Source organism: Agrilus planipennis, unplaced genomic scaffold (genome assembly GCF_000699045.2).
Source record: "Agrilus planipennis isolate EAB-ADULT unplaced genomic scaffold, Apla_2.0 scaffold5, whole genome shotgun sequence".
Lineage (NCBI taxonomy): Eukaryota > Metazoa > Arthropoda > Insecta > Coleoptera > Buprestidae > Agrilus > Agrilus planipennis.
In genome coordinates, this window is record NW_020442468.1 from 1134621 (window position 1) to 1157120 (window position 22500).

Consider the following 22500-nt stretch of genomic DNA (forward strand, 5'->3'; position numbering starts at 1 on the left):
ATTATTTTCATAGATTGCTTATGTACCAAATAAATTTAGATTATTTTATTAAAATGTAGAAGAAAATACAAAAATTTGTTAAAAGTTAATTATACATTTCTAAATACATTTTTTCCATTTGAAAATGAGAGCAACACACTAAATTCTGTTACTTTTTTTTAATATTTCTTTGTTTTGTTTACGTATTAAGTGACGATCCAATAATAATTAAGAAGATTCTACTAATTGTAAGATAATAAGTTTTAATTAGATCCATTAATGGGTTTTTATTTTCTTGGGATATAATTTGTTGTGAACCTTTCCGTGGTTAAATCAGCTAATTACTTTTTTATGGATTAGAAAATATTACACACTACTGCTCAAAATTATGTACAATTTCTGCTAATGTATATAAAGTGGAGCAAATAACAATAAACAATAAAGAAATTGGTCTGTGCTTCAGAATATGTAGAAAAGTAAAATAAAAAATATTATCACATTGCTAGTTTTTAAAAAATGTTAATTTAAATACACTTCCCTGGTTATTACTTGAATTAATTCATTATACGTATGTTACAGTAAAAATTAGGTATCAAAAATTTCAAATTCCAGGATAAATTATTAACAAATAATCATTAAACATACGTATACAGAAAAAAAATAACTATAACTGGTGAGGTAATTTTAGTCTAATTATAAGTTAATTACACAGGAAAATAAAATTATTATTTTACTTGGCATATTTTACTATAATACTAAAACGAAGATGCAATTGAAATAAGCGACTTACGATTTAATTACTAAATAAATTCCATTGCAACTAATAATCATCAATAGTTAGAAAAACTTTTTAAGAATAACAAATAACGTTATTACGGTAATTACTTATTTTATGCTAATGAAATAGATGTTTTTACTATAATAACACCAAAAGTACAAATGAAGAAAATAAAAGATTAGAGATGCAGTTTTCACTACAAATTATTAAATTTAAATCAGTTTATAACAATTAATGACAAGAACAAATCGTTTACTGTTTTAATAAAAATAATATGGTAAATAAAGAGCGCTCTAATAGTACCTACATGCTAAAAAGTGTAAAAAACTAAGCACGATAATCTATATTCTCAAAAACAAACGTCTCCTACAAAAAAGTAAAGCATTTTGATTTTTGGCATTAGTTAGATGTTTCTAATTTCCCATTTATTCCTAATTTTGTCATAAGATAATAAAACATTTTTTAATTCAAATGAAGTATTGCCACACTGCCACTACATAAAATAAATTTAATTTAAGGAAGTTCAATTACAACTTTTAAATTGTATATACGAATAAATTGAATAATAAAATTTAAAAAATGAAAGGTATATACATCCCAATTTCGTATAAAGCTACATAAAGCAAGATAATATTTATTAATTTGCAGTTCTACAACATTAAATGAAAAATCAAAAACCAGACTGAACTTGCTTATCATAATTAATGCATATATTCGCTGACGTATACCCAGCTTTTCATTACAAGAGCTAAGGATGGGACACACCATTCACTATTTATTATAGTTTTATGTTTTATACATTTAAAAAAAGAGTTGCGTACGTCCATATAAATTATTTTAAAGAAGTTCACGTTGGTCAGTAATTACATTAATTACGAATTAGGGAACTTACCTTTAATTAATGAAGTTTCATGTAGGTACGATTCCTTAGGTGTGATAGTTTACAATAAAATTCAGGATTCTGGGGTTGCAAAATTATCTGTACCACAGCGCAGTTGGAAGGTAAGGTCCTTCAACAGTTACACAAATAAGCAAAACCACGATTTTATGTTAATCCTTTTTTTAACATTATGATATACTAACAACGATTTATTCATTCGTAAACACAATAAAATACACGACTGTTGTACTCATACTGTAACATTTCCTGTTTAAACTGACTTTCGATTGACCGAGGATAGAAAAAAAACTTATCTACAAGTATAAGGTCGTGTCTTTATCGTTCACTGTTATACGAAAACATATTTTCTGTTGAAATATTTTAACTCTATTNATCAAAGTTTTTCTGGTATATTAATAAATAATTTCTGTGGTTTAATTCTCTCTGTCGAAATTATTAATGTTGATTTTAATTATTCAAAATTTGAAGCCTTCATAAAATTATTAGGTAAATCCTGCGATTTGTAGTTACTTTTTACCAAAAGATGACCTAATACGTACTTTGTATACGTATACATAATGCAGTGTCAATTAATTTCATTTAGGTGTTTAAAGAAATTAAAAAGACGATATAGATGATGTAAACTATAGATGTATAATACCACAAAAAAACAATGCAATATTCGTCTTATACAGGAACATAATAAGTTTTAGTTATAAAACCGTTGTGAAAAAATTGACGAGCATCATTCGTTGGTATAAGGGTAGAAAATTTTCATTTTCATTTGAGATAATTCAAAATCACAACTGTTTTTTCATTCTTGTGCCAACGAATGATGCTCGTCAATTTTTTACTACGGTTTTATAACTAAAACTACATTTCTCTTCCTTCGTATGCAATTTAAAAACACGGATATTTTCAAAAATACAATGCTTTTTGAAAACGTACAAATAAATTTTAGACTTCAGATGTCTACGAAGTAACTTACAAATTCCTCAATCTTTGGACAGAAGATTAAAAATTCATTGAATTGTTGCTATATGCTACGAAAAAAAAGAGTACATTACTTTTCTTCTTAATCAATTGCTATTTGTGATTAAGAAGCATCTATCTCCGTTACTATTATTACTCTATTCTACTTATACGCTCATCACAATTTTTTCACATAAAACTAACACATTTGTCCGCATTTTTAACTGTAGGCATTAATTCTCTATCAGAAATAGTATAAAATGTATTGGATGCACAGTAAAAATGCTCACGTTGAAGAAATATACAAAATAAAATAAAAAAAAAATCACACATTAACAGTGTTGTGTTATAAAATCATATTTATTTTCATAGATTGCTTATGCACCAAATAAATTTAGATTATTTTATTAAAATGTAGAAGAAAATACAAAAATTTGTTAAAAGTTAATTATACATTTCTAAATACACTTTTGCCATTTGAAAACGAGAGCAAGACACTAAGTTCTGTTACTTTTTTTTTTAATCTTTCTTTGTTTTGTTTACATATTAAGTGACGATCTAATAATAATTAAGAAAATTCTACTAATTGTAAGATAATAAGTTTTAACCAGACCCTTTAATGGGCTTTTATTTTCTTGCGATATTATTTGTTACGGACCTTTCCATGGTTAAAGCAGCTAATTACTTTTTTATGGATAAGAAAATACCACACATTACTGCTGGAAATTATGTACAATTTCTGCCAATGCATATAAAGTGGAGCAGATAACAATAAACAATAAAGAAATTGGTCTGTGCTTCAGAATATGCAGAAAAGTAAAATAAAAAATATCACATTGCTCGTTTTTAAAAAATGTTCTATGTAAAAAAGAACACTAGCAGTTTGATAACTCAATTCCCATTACCATGGTCAAAAATTAAACTAATAAAAATAAAAAAAATATTTAAGACATCTTTTAATCCAAAATACTCCGAATAGCTCATGTCAGCTATTGAATATTAAAATTACAAATAAAAGTGAAAACACTAAAACACCAAAGAGTAATAATAAATACACTTCCCTGGTTATTACTTAAATTAATTAATTATACGTATTTTACAATAAAAATCAGATATTAAAAATTTGTAAGGGCAGAATTGGTCGCGAAGGGTTGTTAAGTAATCAATAAGACATTTGAGAACGTTAACCCTTTTGGAACACATAAGGCATGCTTGTTATCACGAAAAAATCTGCAGCATTTATAAAAGTGAAATTATTANCAATAAAAATCAGATATTAAAAATTTGTAAGGGCAGAATTGGTCGCGAAGGGTTGTTAAGTAATCAATAAGACATTTGAGAACGTTAACCCTTTTGGAACACATAAGGCATGCTTGTTATCACGAAAAAATCTGCAGCATTTATAAAAGTGAAATTATTATTCTCTTAATGGAAAATTAGCATTAGTTTAGTATAATCTCTTAGAGAAGAAAATTTCATGTTTTAAATACGAAAAGTACATTCGCTATAATGTTTTATAGGGGCAACACTAAAAACTTCCCATATCTACCACACGAATAAATAGATGGAATGTTTTTTTTTTGTTAATTTTTTGTTTCTTATTAACGTATTGGTTCTAAAAGGAAACTGCTCTCTAATAATCTTCTTATTGGAAGTTACCTGCTCCACTGTTATAAAAAAGCCGACATATACATATAGAGGAAAACCTCCAAAAAACCACTTCCAAATTACAACTCAACTAATAAATCTGTGAAATAACTAGAATTGCTTTCTATAAAAACCACAACCGTTTTGGGAGCCTAAGTTCTGTCGCGACCTTCCATTTTGGGTACACGGGGGTGGAGGTACGTGACCAAATGTGGCCACACCGCCACTAAAATGCGGGCCGGAGGGTGGAATCGCTCGGTTGCCATTTGAGCTGACGTTTGGAGGTGGGGTCGTGAACTTTGGAAGCCCTAAACACGGTGGGTAAGGCATGGGACATACCTGTCCCGTTCCCTGGGTCTTGGGGATAGAGGTACCGTTTCCATTGGGCCGGAAATTCATATTTCCAGGAGGAATTGGGGCGGGAGTTTGCATACAATTTGCAAAAGGCCTATAAACCGGTTGCATACCATAATTTGTTACCATTGGAAGAGGACCGTTACGTAATGAAGGAGGAAGGCTTTGCATTGGGGGGCGACAGGGTACTGGAGGTGCTGCTTTTGTGGACTGACGGCCATATGTTTGCGATTTAGGTAAAGGAACGTTTGTTTGCTGTTGTTGAGACATCGAAGCAGAGGACTGCGTTTTTCCCAAAGAGTTAGAGTGGTTTCTGGAACCATTACCATGCCTCCTGTGAGTATTGCTTGTTCGATCAGTTTGTTGTAAATTGTGCCCGTTTTTAATGATGCCTTGATGGGGGAATGGCATGGTACCCGGTGGCAGTGGATTTATTGGCATAACCGTTGGGGGAGCCGAGGCCACAGATTGGGCAATAGGAGGCGGAATGTTCATGGGTGGTAAAGTAGGTGGAACCGGCGGAGGCACAGAGCATGGCGGCGGCACATTCATAGGTGGGAAAGCCAACACTTGACTCGCGAACGTGGGAAAAGGTTGACAGAAGTGATTCTGAAAGAGGGGTTGCATCCCGAATCCTGGAGAGGGAGGTGGTATTGTGGGAACGAAAGACCACTGAGGTTGGGGTAATATCCCAAAGGCGGCTGGGGGTTGACTGGGTCTCACGAAATTCGTTGTGGGTTGTGTGTATGTGGTGTTTCCTGCGAATGGATTAAAGGTACGGTTAGCATGAGTGTTTGAGTTTGTGTTCTTTTTATATTTGGGTTCGCAAGAGTCTTTTAACTTGTGATAAGCACTGTCCAATTTGTTACGTTGATTCATTTCCATCTCGAAGATCTGGTGACGCTCAAGACTGTTTCGTTTCCTTTTATTCATGTACATTTCGTATTCGTCGTTAGTGCAGTTAGTAACACTGAACTCTTCTTCATCATCAGAAAAATCGACAAACTCTGGAGGTACTTCGTTATCACCTTGCCAAGAGGCGTCTGATCCTTTGATCCTGAGATAAGATAGAACGCTCTTTTAAATAAATAAAACACACTAGTCATTGCAATTTTATACTAAACTTCAACATAACTTTATAGAAAAAAAATAAGATTCTAAACTTAATGAGATTCTTGTTCCAAAAACAAAAAAGTATCCAAATTTTGAATTTTGTCATTAGAACCTATTAAAAAACAAAAATTAAAACAATAATAATTTTAAGTAAGAGAAATTCATGCCTTAGTAATTCTTTGAGAAACACGTATTGTGTGTGTTCGGTTTTAGGGGCCGAATATACAGCAAGCTCCTTTGTGATACCTCTGGTATCAATTTCTTGACGAGAATTGAAACGAATTGCATACATAGGAGATGACACAGGACCAATAACATCATAGACGTGACCCAAAGGACGTTTACCCTTTTCCAAAAAGAGTAAAGTGTCCACATCATATGCTGGTGTCTCAGGCAATGACTGAACCATTACTTTAAGAAAATATTCAGTCTTAAAGATAATAACAAAAATTTTTATGGTAAAACAGTGGAAATTTACCCAATTTGTCAACGATACTGGTAATTGTTCCCATTTGAATGCAGTCTTCTTCTTTGACATCAATTTTTAAAGATGACAAATCAGGAACTGGGGGTAAATCATCAAGAGTTAATTCTCCTTTTACACGTGGAAGTTCTGTCTTCTTATGAGCTGTATTGGTGTTTGTGGTATTCACTAAGGCTTCTTCAACTTCTTGTTCATCTTCCTCGTTTTCACTAAAATTGATAATAGATGCCATTGTAAATCAACTTACCACATAAAGTAAGTAAAATAAACTTACATACATAAAGTAAAATATGTGATAATTAAATGCCCTGGTTTTGAAGTAAATAAATAAACATAATATTATAATGTAGAAGAATGAAATAAATTTTACCTCTCTTCAGATGAGCTGGTCTCAGAGTCACTTGTAGACTCTTTGATTTTACGATAACAGGCACTGTTCTGTATCACATCAGTTTCTTCACACTCTGGTTTATTTATCAACTCACTGTCTGAGCTACTGTCCTCAGAGCTGCTTTCTGAGAAGATTACATAATTACATTATGAAGCTGATGTTTGTTTATTATTTGAAACATGGTTCTCATTCATTGGTATCTTTTTATTTAAGTTTGGTATCATATCCTGGCTTTCACTCTCTCTTTCTGAATTATTCGAATCATTATCAGTCTCTTCTGAATCGCTCTTATAGACAGATAAATTTAGTAAAGCTGACATGTTTACTGTTGATTTTTCTGATGTAGGTAATAAGTTGCCACTTAATTGTCCAGTATTTGAATATTCGCAGTTCTTGTTGTTGTTTATGGTATTATTTATTGCATTATGTTGGTTTGAGGTTATGCTTATTGTCAAACTTTCCTCTCGTTTTTCTGAGTTTTGGCTGTTAGCAAAGGATGCTTCACTGATTATATTTAAACTTTGATGAGATTTTAATTCCTCTTTTACATCAAAATTTGCTTTACTGCTACAACTAAATGCTTCAAAAGAGTTTAAAGAACTGGCTACAACTTCTTCTATTTTGAATTTATCTTCTGTATTCGAGTTATTATCTCCTTTCATATTGGATGCACTACCGTCACTTACATCAAATTCTAAATTATTATCACTACACATTGGATTTGAGGTGCATTTTTGTGCTAAATTGTTCGTAGCCTTATCGACTAGATTTTCCATTATCACAGACACTGACACTGCAAATAATTATTAACACTAATAAAATTCAATTTACTTATATTAAATTATATCACTCATGCATCTAATTTAAAGCTTATTTGTGTTGGAGAATACAGTTTAATTAAGCACATGTTTGATACGCCTTAAAAATCGCCATTTGTAATTTCATTCCTCTGGTATTTTTAGACGTCATCTAGAGATGTGTTTGATGTTTTCAAAGCTACATAGTATTCGATTTCTAGTGGAATTTTGATTTTTTGAGTAATCGTATACTTTAAAGCAATGTATTTTTACTTTAATAAAATTAAAAGTAAAATATTTGTTAAGTATATCCACTAAAATCAGAATTACTTCGCATCTCTAGCGAGAAATACTACAAGACGATCTAAACAGTCCTGCAAAAAAGTGGCAATGGGCGTTGACAACCTTGAATTAATGGAATGACGGCGTATTTTTAATGATTACTCTGTTTGTTCTTTGCGACTAAAGTACATTAATACCTAATATTCTCAATAAATTCCATTTCCAATTATCATTTAATACTTAATTACAATTTGTTTTTATTGGTGTAAAGTTCGACAATGCAGCACACTTCTCTGTATGATGTGTTGCCTGAACACAAAAATGAGTTTAAATACAAGGGACGTTAGGAAATTTTTGTCACAATTACAAACAAAACGGCATTCAAAAAAGAAACTTAAAATAGAAAAGTTCAATTACTTGTTATTTACATCAGTACAATATCAAAACATGTCAGAGACCATTTTATTTGAGTTTGTTGCGAATTAATTCTTAATTTGATAACTTTTTAATTTTGTATAGTGTATGTATTTAATTCTCTCTTAAATGATATAGAACATTCAAAAAGAAATTGCTATAATAAACTTTAAGACAAGTTGCAGTTTAAATTTAATTTTCTTGCTCTCATAACAATTCCTTTGTTTAAACAAACTGGTAAAGTTTTTGCGGTCAGGTGGTCAACTGATGCTGTCCTGATTCGGACCTAAAGGCCGTTGTCAATTAGAGTTCCTTTTTAACGTTTCGCTAGCATGAGTAGCATGCTTCTTCAGAGGTCCTTCCATTTCCGTAGCTGGATGTGGATGTAAATTTTTCGTTTAAACTGTAGATTCCGAAAATTTAAGTTGTATAAAGACGTTTTTTAGTTCTTGGTGCCATTTTCACGAACAGGAATCCATTTCTCATGCTCTATATTTATATTTATCGTTAAAAAATAGCAATTTTAAAGTCATTATTATGTCCTTTCTAACGTGGTAGGAATGTAGATAGTTAGCTACCTACTGTGGCTACATTTATTGATGCTGATTTTATATGCCAACAATAACGTAATGTTTGTATATTTGATCCACACATTTATAAATGTCATCATTTCGTATTCAGCACACGAAATACAATTCTTTGTTTGCTTATTATGTGTGACAGGTATAGAGTTAAGGCAACTATTACTGCTTCTGAGCTGGTGCTTCTACCTTCAACTACAAAAGATAAACTTCTGCCTATTGTTCTAAAAGAGCGAGCGTCAACAAAAGGTAACGCGGACATGTAAATAATGTTGGAAAAGTATTTGCTTGTTACTTTGAAATTTATTTCGGCACGTTATTAAGAAGTGGAGTAGTGTAAATGGTTTTGCGTAGACAGTTTATGTGAGTACGTGTAACTTTTAGATAAAACGGTTTTCAATTGGATAAAATTCATAGGCCGATTTCTACATGAAAAGTCAACGAAAGGTAAGCGCATACATGCATTTCATTCCCTTTTTTAATCCCCCGACTATTTCAAATTATTTTCTTTGTCACAATGTGCTTTTTCTATTTCTAAAGAAAAGCAGACATTAAATTCCTTCCAGGGCGTAAGCTATTAGGGTGCCTTGATGAGCCAAGGTCGATGCATTGGAAGTTCTGATCCATGTGCTTGCTAAATCTTAACTTAATCCGCGAAAGCGATAAATCAATCATTCCCGTTCACATAATCCAAGAGGCGCATTGCTTGATTCAAAATTATGCGTAGACAGTTTTCACTTGATAATGCAAAAGAGTACGTTGATTTTTGATAACTCAGGATTGAAAAAATATAGAACAAAAAATGCCGCAGGCTCGGGTAGTTTTTAACAAAAAGGAATCACTTATAATTTGTAAATTCCAAATTTATTAAAGGTATATGTCTGGAGCACAGCTCTGTAGGGGCCTGAGTCGAGGGTGGGTGTTAGGAAGAAGATAAGGCTGGAAGCCCCTGGGATGTGTGCTATAGAAAAATCTTAAAAATACCACGGTTAGAAATGATATAGTACATACTAGAAAGAGTCGGAGAACAAAGGGCGTTATGGAAATCAATAAGAAATAAGCGAGATAGGTTGGTAGAACACCTTCTCAGACATGAAGGGTTAGAGACATATTAGAAACACAAAGTGGAGTTAAGAGGGTTAGAGTAGATTTACAGTAGATTACCGTTTGCAAATAATTTCTCGAGTTTTGGAGAAATGCGAAGATTGGCTCAAGATAGGAAGAAGTAGAGGGCTGGGAACGCTATGATGATGATACTGAGCATGATGCATGATGATGTGTCCAAGTAGAGATCCATGGCGATTTATTTCTCGGTGAATATGATTGTCAAGTTAAAGAAAATTTCACTTCCCTGACGAGGGATATTAAAAAATAGGATACGCAGTAGAGGTGGAAACACCTAAGCATGCAGCCTGAGTCACATTTCCTTCTTAGGTACTTAGGAACTGGAAGACGTTTTGAGTTGTATGACTTGCGGTTTTACATTATCACTTTTACGTCACTCAAAGCGCCTTGAGTTATTTGGAAAATAAAATCTACACGTTCATCAATAAATCTAGTCTCAATAATAATACAAATAACTCAATTAATTAATTATTTTTTATCAAATATAATGATACCTTTAAAGGCAATACTGTCATAATTTATTAATACCAAAGTTCTTTGTACCTAGTAAGTAGTACCTATAGTAGAAGTACTAAATAAAGTAAACGTTAACATCATCATTTTATTGAGATTTGTCCACAGTCATTCGTCCGTACTTTTAGATATTTTTTATGTGTTACATTAATTGCGTTTCAAGGGTACTTTTTGCGCATTTTATAAAATAAATATATAATTAAGATGAACTTAGATAGTAATTAAGCAGCTACAATTATTTTTCTCTCTCGTGACTAAAGATAATATCGCAGTATACAAGTACTAATGAGAAAGTTAAAACTTCAACTTTCGCTATGTATATTATTTGGCAGGTGTTGTGAAGACATTTTTTGCTGCATAATCACTTCTAAAATTACAGTGTAAATCAAAAATTGGTTTGGAAACTCTAAATTGTGATTACTATTTATAGAAGAATTCTTATAATTATATGTATCCATAAAATTAATTACGTATGTAGTCCTAAAACAACTGATCTGTTTTCAGATTCGTTCTGGACATGAGGAGACAACTAAGAAATGACAAAAGTTTTTACTACTAGCCATCTATTTTTTGTCATTTTTAGTACGTCATACGTATTTACAGAAGACCTCTTTTGCCCACCTGCTTGGCCCACGACAAAAGTTCAACCTAGTGACACCGATATTCCTGCTTTGGAATTTTTGGGATACGACTCAGAAAGTGAATGCGTTTGTCGAAAAATACCCAAAAAGTGGACTGTATGTTACGGGAGTGATTCGTGCTATCGATTTCCGAGGTCCTTTAAAATCGATACCACCTTGTTGAGAGTTAAAACGACAAGGATTTCTGAAATACTCGCGGGAGATTTACAATCTGTAACTCATTTAGAAAGTTTGGAGATTGAAGGAAATTTTCACCTATGGCGTATACAACCTGGTACCTTCTTCAACATGACCAAACTCATCAAGATGAGTATATCGTACAATACCAATTTGAAAGTCCTGGAAAAAGAAACATTTAAGGGATTGATTAATCTCAAGGAACTGTATCTAATGAAAAACGGCTTCACCAATGTTGTAGATATTACGCAATCCCTTCAAGTCCAGTTTGTTCCCAATTTAATTAAAGTGAGTTTAAGTGAAAACGAATTTGTGAATATAGACGAACACGCGTTTTCATCAATGGCTTCAAGTGTAATAGAAGAATTAAATTTAGTGTTGTGCCAAATTGAAAACATTAGTTCAAAAGCTTTGCTGCCTCTTCGCAAACTACAAGTTTTGCGATTGGGAGAGAACAATTTTGAGGCGTCTACTGTTACGAATTTACTTGAAACGAGTATAGACAATAACGTGCCATTGAAAATGTTAAATCTTTATGGAAATGGATTTAGAAAATCACCTCCTAAAGCAATGCTAAAAGTACTGGCAAAATCGAATATAACCCATTTGTGTATGTCGAAAAACCAGTTTGAAATTATTTCAGACACCACATTCCCTTCGAACGATAAATTGGAATATTTAGATCTGAGAGAAGATGTAATTTTGAATATTACAGCGGATGGTTTTGCTGGAATGTCGAATTTAAAAACTTTGTTGTTAAGTGGAAATAAATTATCCTGTATTCCAGATGGTGTGCTACTGGAATCTCTTACTTACTTGGACCTTTCTACGAACTCTGGAGATAGTTACTTTCCTTCGTATTTTTCACTCGGACGACGAAGATTTTCCAAGATGAAAGCCCTTAAACTTCTGAACCTCTCCTACAATAGAATCAATTCAATTCTAAACGAAAGTTTTGTTGGACTTGACAATTTAGAAATTATGGGACTAAAAAATGCTACAGTGTTTCACATTCAACCTTATTCATTCCAACCTCTTAGGAAACTTAAAATTTTAAATTTGGAAAACAACCCCTTCCCCACAAACACGCCACTCACTGCCGACTTGTTTTACGGACTCGATTCCTTGGAAGTACTTCTCTTGGGAGGATGCATGATTTCCGATTTGAGTGATAAAATTCCAATTTTTTCTCATTTGAAACATTTACACCATTTAGGCCTTGAAAGAAACCACTTGACCACGTTAAGTAGTGACGTGTTTTTCCCATTATCAAAATTGAAAAGCATCGACTTAACTGATAACTTTTTGGTATCGTGGGAACAAAGACTTTTTGAAAATAGTTCTTCCCTTCAAGTGGTTCATGCCGGACACAACAGGATGTCTTATATGACCGAGGCGATGCTGAACGATCTTTCTAATTTAACGCAAATAGACTTGAAAGGGAACCCTTTCAACTGTGATTGTTACAGTCTCCAACCCCTAATCAAGTGGATGGAATTTCATATAAACTTATCGGTTCTTAATAACACTGAACTGTATCCAAACTGTGTTTTCTCAAGTGGCAATACAACATCTATCAATGTAGATTATTTAAAAGTGATTAGGAACAAGATGGCGAAATGTGATCAACTGATTCAAAATTTTTCCTTCATTCCGTTGATTGTGATCGCGATTATTATTACCGTTATTACATGTATTACGTACTTGTACAGATGGCAAATAAAATATTTTTTGTTCGTTATTTCATTGAGATTGGCAAAACGCAAAAGACTTCTACCAAAACAAAAATGTGACGAACAGCAATCCTTTCATTATGACGCTTTTGTTTCCTATAGTAATGAAGACAGAGAATTTGTGGTGAAATTGGTAACAATGTTGGAAAATCATGAACCCTACTACAAGTTGTGTGTCTACGAGCGAGATTTTCAAGTGGGTGCAATAATTACAAGTGAGGTGCTTGAGAATGTTGCGAAAAGTAGAAAAACGTTGTTGATTATATCAGATTCCTATGTCAGATCCCATTGGTGCAGGTGGGAAGTCCAAATAGCTGAACACTACAAACTTTTAGAGAAAGAAAGCTACGACGTTTGTACCGATGACTCGATAATTTTGGTCAAACTGGGAGAGATCACGTCTTCCAAACTGTCGTCAACGTTGAAGTACTTAATGAAAACCAGAATATATTTGCAATGGGATTCTGATCTTAGAAAGCAAGACATATTTTGGGAGAAATTAAGACAAATTCTTGCACCCCCAAAGTGAAAATGAAACATCCATTGGAACCAAGGAAGTCAATATGTTTTATCTGTCAGAAACGCCATTTGTTAAATGATTGAGGAATTAACTTCAGAGGCTTTGTCTAAATACAGCCCTGTTATCCTTTTAAACGATTTAAAGGATGATGTGATGATGAAATTTGTTGATGTGCTGTACTTCGACATAAAATTAAACGATGTACTTAAATACCAAATTTATTGTAACAATTTACATTTTAAGTAGGTAATTAAAGCTGTTTTGTAATAATTTTCGATAGGAAATCGAAAAATTTACTTACTTGTCGATTTTGATATCTGGATATGTACATATTTTTATACCTAAACACATGTTGCAGTGCTCAAGGAAATTTTAAATAAATACAACTTTTCGACTAACAATAATAAAAATATTCTTAAGCTTTTATTTACAATTGTACAATATTATCTTGTAAAATAAATAGTGATTTAACTACGTCGTGTTCGCTTAATTATTTACAACGTTTTGTACATTTAACTTTAACATTTTCTTTGGTTAATAACTTAATCACATTTTGGTTGACATGTTTCTCTTCAGGTTCCATTGTCGTTTGCATCATGAATAGATTGTCATTAATATCATCTAAAATGTTCAATCATTTTGTTATAAATATTTATAGATAATGTTACTTATTTTTACCTCTTCTAAAGAAAGTGGATTGCTTTTCATTTTGGTATCTAAACTGTGGTATCTTTCTGAAATCAAAGAAACGAATTTTAAAAAGCACATGTTTGGATTTAGTCAGCCATTTTGATTACCGTGAGCCAAATGGAGTCGCACCATTGCCATGATATAATTTTCGGTCGTCAGTATTCTGTTTTTTGCAAATCTTAAAACCAAACATTCCAAAACTTTATTGCTAACAGTACATCCAGCTTCCCATAACAGGGACCTTAAATTATAACTCGACGTTTTACCACTGCTATGACCTCTTTCGAACTTTTGAAAGGCCAACTGCAAACAGTAGCAAATACTATTAAAGGCATCTGCACAGGGTGATCGATGATTTCGTACCCTCCAAAACTGAAGCATTGCCATAATTACTGGTATGTCTGCTATGTTTATTTTACCACAAATGTTGTAGTCCCTTAACATAATTAAACTTTTGCACAACTCCAAACTCGGTTTCTCCGATAAGTATATCTTCCAATGGGATTTCAAAATTTTTTGTAACTGACTTGCATCGACTTCTGTGGGATATTTATGGAGTAATTTGTTCAGGATTATGTTCCCATCTTTCTATAAAGATTATGTCACAATCATTACAAAGCTAAATTCAACATTTAAACGTGTTGTTACCAAAATTGGAGAAGTATCTTCCAAAAATTCTGTGACTATATTTCTGATGACCATGTTATCTTCATTTACTTCCCTGTTAAAGCAATAAAAGTAAACAAATCTAATTGCGACAAATATAACACTTTTTTATTACCAAATGTTGCTTTGTTCGTCGGTGAAGATTCGCAATAAAAATTTTCCATCTAAATTTGGAACGTTTGTTTGTGGGACAACTATGTAATCACCAGCAGGTAATGTGAAGAATGTGACAACCTCTCTTGCCACAGAATGGTTTGTTACATCTAGTGGTTTCTGTAAAGTTAACATTATACGACCAAGAATGATGAATGAATGTAGTGGAGGACTCACGTGATCGGTTACGAATTGAGGAGTTAACCTGGGCATACCGTGAGGTACTTCGTAAACGGCAAAACCAATAGCAAATAACGGCTTTCGTTTTTTGGATTCACTTTGGTGCGTTTCGTAGACTTGAGTAACTGATACAACTACATGGCATTTGTTGGAAGACGTTCTAGGAATTTGGATATGGAATTGCGGATTCATGGCAGTCGTCTCTGTAATAAAACAGCAAAATTCGAATCGATTGATAACTTGTCTGTTGCTACCATCATCAGTATTTCGAAAACATTGCCGATTTCAGAATTTTTTGAACAAAAGAATTTGGATAATCCAAATTTGTTCATGTATTTTTTTGTTATTCCGATTGTAATTTTCTACACCTTAAGAACTGAAGGGGGAGAATTAGTTCTTTTTACCTAAATATGTTGGCCCTCCACCAGCATTATATCCTGCTCTCCACCTTCTTCTGGCAAGTACTGCTCTCCAGGGTTGTTTTGAATGAAGAGCAGGTTCTACCATCCAGTCATCAGGTCCAATATGAACTAAATCTAACTGCGTAAAATGTCGCGCAAAATCTTCAAATGACATCCTATAAACCAATCAAGTTACGATCCTTGACCGAGCGATATTATGAAAATTAAATAAACCTACCAAAATTCGCCATCGTTAGCAACCCTGACACTTAATAATTCTTTGTCTCTAGGGGAGAGTCCATCCCATTCCCACGATCTTTCGCTCCATGCCCCAGACCACTCCCCCCTTGCCCACGGATTACGTAATCGAACCAAAGGGGTTTCTCCAGTCGGACCCCTAACCCGCGCTAAGCCCGTTATACTGTATGCGTGTTGAGTGATCAGGCCATTTCTGAGACGTAGTTGACGTTTCGTATCCTTTTCCTATAAAGACGAAGTAATATTTTCGGTAGTTTTTGTTTTCTTCCAGAGGGGATGAATTTAAAGTAATTCATAATTTTGCTTTGAAAGATTCTTATTGTATATACACTATTTTGCTTTTGAAACACGTGGATTTCAGTTCTAATTCATTAGGCATTAGAGAAAAGAACGTATTTTAAGAATGTGTAACGTTTGAAGACTATTTTGCTTTTGAAATACGTGGATTTCAGTTCTAATTCATTAGGCATTAGAGAAAAGAACGTATTTTAAGAATGTGTAAAGTTTAAAGACTATTTTGCTTTTGAAATACGTGNAGGTAAATACTGCTTCCAGTTTACAAGTGTAAATATTTCTGCAACTTTACGTATCAACAATTTGCAGTATTTGTAGTCACTATATGCCTTCATGTTTTAGTTCATTTGAACTACTCAAACAATACTTGAATGATAATGTCAATTTCGCTAGTGGTAAATTTAAGCGAATACGTTTTAAGACCCAAGGATTTATAAGGTTCATTGTTTATAAATGTTTTATGTATATTCGTTTGCAATAAATAGTAGCTTGAAAACAGGTATTAATGTTTAAATTTCTGAATTAAATTGTCTCGATAGCTATGACGTCAGAAGCATCTCAAGATCGAGAGTGCAAATCAAACGGCTTTGATGCACACGAACTACAAGAACATGGGCAACAGTGTAGAAGAAAGATACACAGTGTGATTTTTTCGTGATAAAAAAAAACATTTTTTAGGTAAATACTGCTTCCAGTTTACAAGTGTAAATATTTCTGCAACTTTACGTATCAACAATTTGCAGTATTTGTAGTCACTATATGCCTTCATGTTTTAGTTCATTTGAACTACTCAAACAATACTTGAATGATAATGTCAATTTCGCTAGTGGTAAATTTAAGCGAATACGTTTTAAGACCCAAGGATTTATAAGGTTCATTGTTTATAAATGTTTTATGTATATTCGTTTGCAATAAATAGTAGCTTGAAAACAGGTATTAATGTTTAAATTTCTGAATTAAATTGTCTCGATAGCTATGACGTCAGAAGCATCTCAAGATCGAGAGTGCAAATCAAACGGCTTTGATGCACACGAACTACAAGAACATGGGCAACAGTGTAGAAGAAAGATACACAGTGTGATTTTTTCGTGATAAAAAAAAACATTTTTTAGGTAAATACTGCTTCCAGTTTACAAGTGTAAATATTTCTGCAACTTTACGTATCAACAATTTGCAGTATTTGTAGTCACTATATGCCTTCATGTTTTAGTTCATTTGAACTACTCAAACAATACTTGAATGATAATGTCAATTTCGCTAGTGGTAAATTTAAGCGAATACGTTTTAAGACCCAAGGATTTATAAGGTTCATTGTTTATAAATGTTTTATGTATATTCGTTTGCAATAAATAGTAGCTTGAAAACAGGTATTAATGTTTAAATTTCTGAATTAAATTGTCTCGATAGCTATGACGTCAGAAGCATCTCAAGATCGAGAGTGCAAATCAAACGGCTTTGATGCACACGAACTACAAGAACATGGGCAACAGTGTAGAAGAAAGATACACAGTGTGATTTTTTCGTGATAAAAAAAAACATTTTTTAGGTAAATACTGCTTCCAGTTTACAAGTGTAAATATTTCTGCAACTTTACGTATCAACAATTTGCAGTATTTGTAGTCACTATATGCCTTCATGTTTTAGTTCATTTGAACTACTCAAACAATACTTGAATGATAATGTCAATTTCGCTAGTGGTAAATTTAAGCGAATACGTTTTAAGACCCAAGGATTTATAAGGTTCATTGTTTATAAATGTTTTATGTATATTCGTTTGCAATAAATAGTAGCTTGAAAACAGGTATTAATGTTTAAATTTCTGAATTAAATTGTCTCGATAGCTATGACGTCAGAAGCATCTCAAGATCGAGAGTGCAAATCAAACGGCTTTGATGCACACGAACTACAAGAACATGGGCAACAGTGTAGAAGAAAGATACACAGTGTGATTTTTTCGTGATAAAAAAAAACATTTTTTAGGTAAATACTGCTTCCAGTTTACAAGTGTAAATATTTCTGCAACTTTACGTATCAACAATTTGCAGTATTTGTAGTCACTATATGCCTTCATGTTTTAGTTCATTTGAACTACTCAAACAATACTTGAATGATAATGTCAATTTCGCTAGTGGTAAATTTAAGCGAATACGTTTTAAGACCCAAGGATTTATAAGGTTCATTGTTTATAAATGTTTTATGTATATTCGTTTGCAATAAATAGTAGCTTGAAAACAGGTATTAATGTTTAAATTTCTGAATTAAATTGTCTCGATAGCTATGACGTCAGAAGCATCTCAAGATCGAGAGTGCAAATCAAACGGCTTTGATGCACACGAACTACAAGAACATGGGCAACAGTGTAGAAGAAAGATACACAGTGTGATTTTTTCGTGATAAAAAAAAACATTTTTTAGGTAAATACTGCTTCCAGTTTACAAGTGTAAATATTTCTGCAACTTTACGTATCAACAATTTGCAGTATTTGTAGTCACTATATGCCTTCATGTTTTAGTTCATTTGAACTACTCAAACAATACTTGAATGATAATGTCAATTTCGCTAGTGGTAAATTTAAGCGAATACGTTTTAAGACCCAAGGATTTATAAGGTTCATTGTTTATAAATGTTTTATGTATATTCGTTTGCAATAAATAGTAGCTTGAAAACAGGTATTAATGTTTAAATTTCTGAATTAAATTGTCTCGATAGCTATGACGTCAGAAGCATCTCAAGATCGAGAGTGCAAATCAAACGGCTTTGATGCACACGAACTACAAGAACATGGGCAACAGTGTAGAAGAAAGATACACAGTGTGATTTTTTCGTGATAAAAAAAAACATTTTTTAGGTAAATACTGCTTCCAGTTTACAAGTGTAAATATTTCTGCAACTTTACGTATCAACAATTTGCAGTATTTGTAGTCACTATATGCCTTCATGTTTTAGTTCATTTGAACTACTCAAACAATACTTGAATGATAATGTCAATTTCGCTAGTGGTAAATTTAAGCGAATACGTTTTAAGACCCAAGGATTTATAAGGTTCATTGTTTATAAATGTTTTATGTATATTCGTTTGCAATAAATAGTAGCTTGAAAACAGGTATTAATGTTTAAATTTCTGAATTAAATTGTCTCGATAGCTATGACGTCAGAAGCATCTCAAGATCGAGAGTGCAAATCAAACGGCTTTGATGCACACGAACTACAAGAACATGGGCAACAGTGTAGAAGAAAGATACACAGTGTGATTTTTTCGTGATAAAAAAAAACATTTTTTAGGTAAATACTGCTTCCAGTTTACAAGTGTAAATATTTCTGCAACTTTACGTATCAACAATTTGCAGTATTTGTAGTCACTATATGCCTTCATGTTTTAGTTCATTTGAACTACTCAAACAATACTTGAATGATAATGCCAATTTCGCTAGTGGTAAATTTAAGCGAATACGTTTTAAGACCCAAGGATTTATAGGGTTCATTGTTTATAAATGTTTTATGCATATTCGTTTGCAATAAATAATGGCTTGAAAACAGGTATTAATGTTTAAATACAAGAGTAAATATTTCTGTAACTTTACATATCAATAATTTGCTATATTTGTCGTCTTTATATGGTTTCATGTCTTGGTTCATTTGAACTACTCAAACAATACGTCAATGATGATGTTTATTTCGCTCATGGTAAATTTAGGCAAAATATTTATTTCCGTTTCCAATTTTCCATTATTTTATTATCGAATGTTAAATAAATTATCAATTAATGCATCTGTATGTGTTTATTTAGACACTTTCTGTATAGTTTAATCCATACGCCCTATTATACACCAAAAGTAGTAGTAAATTACAAACGATGTATTGATGTTACAGTTTGTTGAACTGTAGTACATACGTAAATACGGAGGATGTTTTGTTTGCGTTTCAATAAGTGAAATATTTTGCGAGACGTCTTGCAACGTGCGCATGTTTTGTTTGCAATAAAAGCAACACTTTGCAAAGTTATTTTCTTCTAATTACTCTAGATGTTTGATATCATATTTCAAATTTCCTTTGATAGGCTCCCCGGGGCAAACCTATAAAGAAATCGTATTAACCGAAGAATTCTTTTAAAACGCGATACTCGTTCAAGTTAGCAGTTGACTTTGATTAATGTCGAACTTATTCTTTTAATAATTGGCCTTTGCAGATGCCCCATTTCTTGTTGTTGTTGTTGTGTTTTTTCTTCTTTTCATTATTCATTGCTTTGCTTTTGATTTGTTGTTCCTTTTGTAAAACGATTGCGGCGAATTCTTGAGAGCGTTTGTTCTGTTAGAATTCCTCTCGATTTATAGGGATAACTGTAGCTGTTACTGTACGTATTTATCTGGTTAACGTGGTGATGACAGGAACTTATTAAGTTATTGAATACACACGATTGAATTTAATACACGCTCGATAGAAAATGGAAAATAAAAAACCTTTTAATTACCTAGGCTAAGTGTAACAATAACAGGTTTTTCTATTTGTGATTGAAATAATTTTCAGGCAGCTTAATATATTAGAATACAATGCTTATAATAACCAACATGTATGGAAACTTTACGTAACTTAGGAGAAAGGAAATTGATTTGAGGTTATAGTACAAGACTTGGTCGTGTTGTATGACTGCTTTTCAAAATTAGTAAATAAATGTTATCCTATTTTATATTAATTTGTATTGGGAACATGGCATCTCTAATCGAGAAGAACTATCTCCAAAATGCCAACAGAAGATCCGCCACGTCGTTATGACGTCAAGGAAACAACAGTTGATGCAAATGAACTAACTGCCTAAGACAATTAAACTAAACAATAAAAGAAAATTAAAGTAGACTATGCTGCTCACATTTGTACTGAAGACGTAGATACTATTCGTGAACCTAGCATTTATTTTAAAGCTTTATTCAGTTTTGTCAATAACTCTTAGAATCCATGACCGAATTTATAAAAGGGCATTTGGGACCGGTGCCCAGGAACCTCACAAAGTAAGGGTCAAATGTGTGTTAGTAGTTCCCATGCTATGTCCAAATATCAAGATTTCCTCTCTCTCTTACCTTCTCATATTCTTATTTCACGTTTTAGCTTATCCTTATATTATTTACTTACTCTCACGTTAATTCCTCAGTTATTCATCCTACATGAATCATGACCTGCCAACTGTTCCTTACTAATCCAAGGCAAGGTCATGGGGAAGACCTTCGAAGGCGACAGAAAAACCCAAATATGAGAAGAAACCGTTAAAACACATCGGAAAATTTTTGGAAATATCATCAGTATTTTGTATTAATCTTCTAAATCAGTCTAACATCCCCCAACATTATTTGTGTTTATCAATTCCTTCAAAATTATTATTTACAATGACGAGAACTCCGTCAAAACTTGATGAACTTTGTTATGAGCAAAAAGCTATTTCCACAAAAACATCTACAATTTTGGTAACTCTAAAATTAGTTCATATCCATCTAGAAGTGATAATCCACTGTAATAGTACGAAAAACATCAAATATAATTCAGTAATTCTTGACAGTTCCAAGTAACACAGCTAGCTGCCGATGCTTTTCGGGTAGGTTGCATATTACCCAACAAATATAAAATTATCTATTGATGAATTGGACAGCAGAAAACAAAACTCTGAAAATTTAAATGGTACCGCGTTTTCAATTTAATTTTGTTATTGTTCGTTGCCTCTAACGGTACGATTGCTTGGTCATTCCTTGAACGATTCCAAACGATGTTTGTAAACATAACAGTGGCCTACTTTTACTCCAATCGGAAACCTCTCGGCAATTACATAACTTTATTTTACAATTAGATTCCATATGTCCATAATGTCCTGTCGTCCATTAAAGTAAGTAGAAGTTTCAGTGATGATTATTAATATGCGTCAAGTTCGACGCTCGCACATGAGTACCCGTTTGGTTACATGCGTGCTCATTGTGGAAAATAATCACGAAACCTAACGTTTGGTATACAAAGTAGATGTTAATATTAACCAAGAGGTAAACAAATTGATCCATGATGGCAGTTGTCGTTTTCTTCACCGGAATCGAATGTTTACTTTGCAAATTATCGGCAACATGAAAGCAGGTCGTGTGGGTGCCGGTTGCGGTATGCGGTTAGCGTGTACCGAAATTCCAACCAGCACTTGCTTTTATCTGTATTATGTGTTATTCATGTTACAACGGACGCAGGCATCAATTCAAAAAATTATTATTTATTTCACAGTATTATCCTTACACGATATAGAAACTTTTTATTGGAATTTTATCATCATAAGGTCGTTAGGCGCAGGGGCGGCCTTAACCATCGGAAGGTTCCGGGCGGGTAAATTTTTGCGAGGCCCTGGTCTTTGTGGAATTAATTTTAATGATGAAACTTGAAAAATGCAAAGTGATTCATAAAAAAGTTTACAGTCTTAAAATTGTTTACCGAAAATTAAAAAAAATTGATAGACAAAGA

General features: G+C 32.7%; 3 protein-coding genes across 5 annotated transcripts in view; 1 reads left to right on the top strand and 2 right to left on the bottom strand.

Annotated features, from left to right (window-relative positions):
• Positions 1–3871: 3871 nt before the first annotated feature.
• On the bottom strand, positions 3872–6735 carry LOC108736755 (H/ACA ribonucleoprotein complex non-core subunit NAF1-like; the record flags this gene model as incomplete). Its single annotated transcript, XM_025981324.1, has 4 exons — positions 3872–5667; positions 5891–6134; positions 6202–6416; positions 6578–6735. Coding segments are annotated over 4 exons (1917 nt in total), but the record flags the coding sequence as incomplete, so codon positions are not given.
• A 2062-nt stretch (positions 6736–8797) lies between these two features.
• On the top strand, positions 8798–13688 carry LOC108736370 (toll-like receptor 3). The gene is made up of 2 exons (XM_018468771.2): positions 8798–9119; positions 10815–13688. Exon 2 carries the CDS (start codon positions 10847–10849, stop codon positions 13388–13390), a length of 2544 nt encoding a protein of 847 aa, XP_018324273.1. The 5' UTR covers positions 8798–9119; positions 10815–10846; the 3' UTR covers positions 13391–13688.
• A 103-nt stretch (positions 13689–13791) lies between these two features.
• The window catches only part of LOC108736377 (calpain-9), a 120982-nt gene continuing 112273 nt past the window's right edge, over positions 13792–22500 (bottom strand). For 2 of the 3 annotated variants that reach the window (XM_018468782.1, XM_018468798.1), the window contains 8 exons: positions 15710–15954; positions 15475–15647; positions 15068–15273; positions 14853–15010; positions 14720–14792; positions 14179–14659; positions 14060–14115; positions 13792–14002 (listed from right to left, as the gene is read on the bottom strand). In XM_018468782.1, coding sequence (XP_018324284.1) covers positions 13976–14002; positions 14060–14115; positions 14179–14659; positions 14720–14792; positions 14853–15010; positions 15068–15273; positions 15475–15647; positions 15710–15954 — 1419 coding nt within the window. In that variant the 3' untranslated portion in view covers positions 13792–13975. The remainder of the gene's footprint in view (positions 14003–14059; positions 14116–14178; positions 14660–14719; positions 14793–14852; positions 15011–15067; positions 15274–15474; positions 15648–15709; positions 15955–22500) is intronic. The other variant, XM_018468791.1, reaches the window with a different exon arrangement.

What these genes read in the sequence shown, in the direction of transcription:
- LOC108736370 (XM_018468771.2), top strand. Translation starts at nt 10,847, where the DNA reads ATGACAAAAGTTTTTACTACTAGCCATCTATTTTTTGTCATTTTTAGT.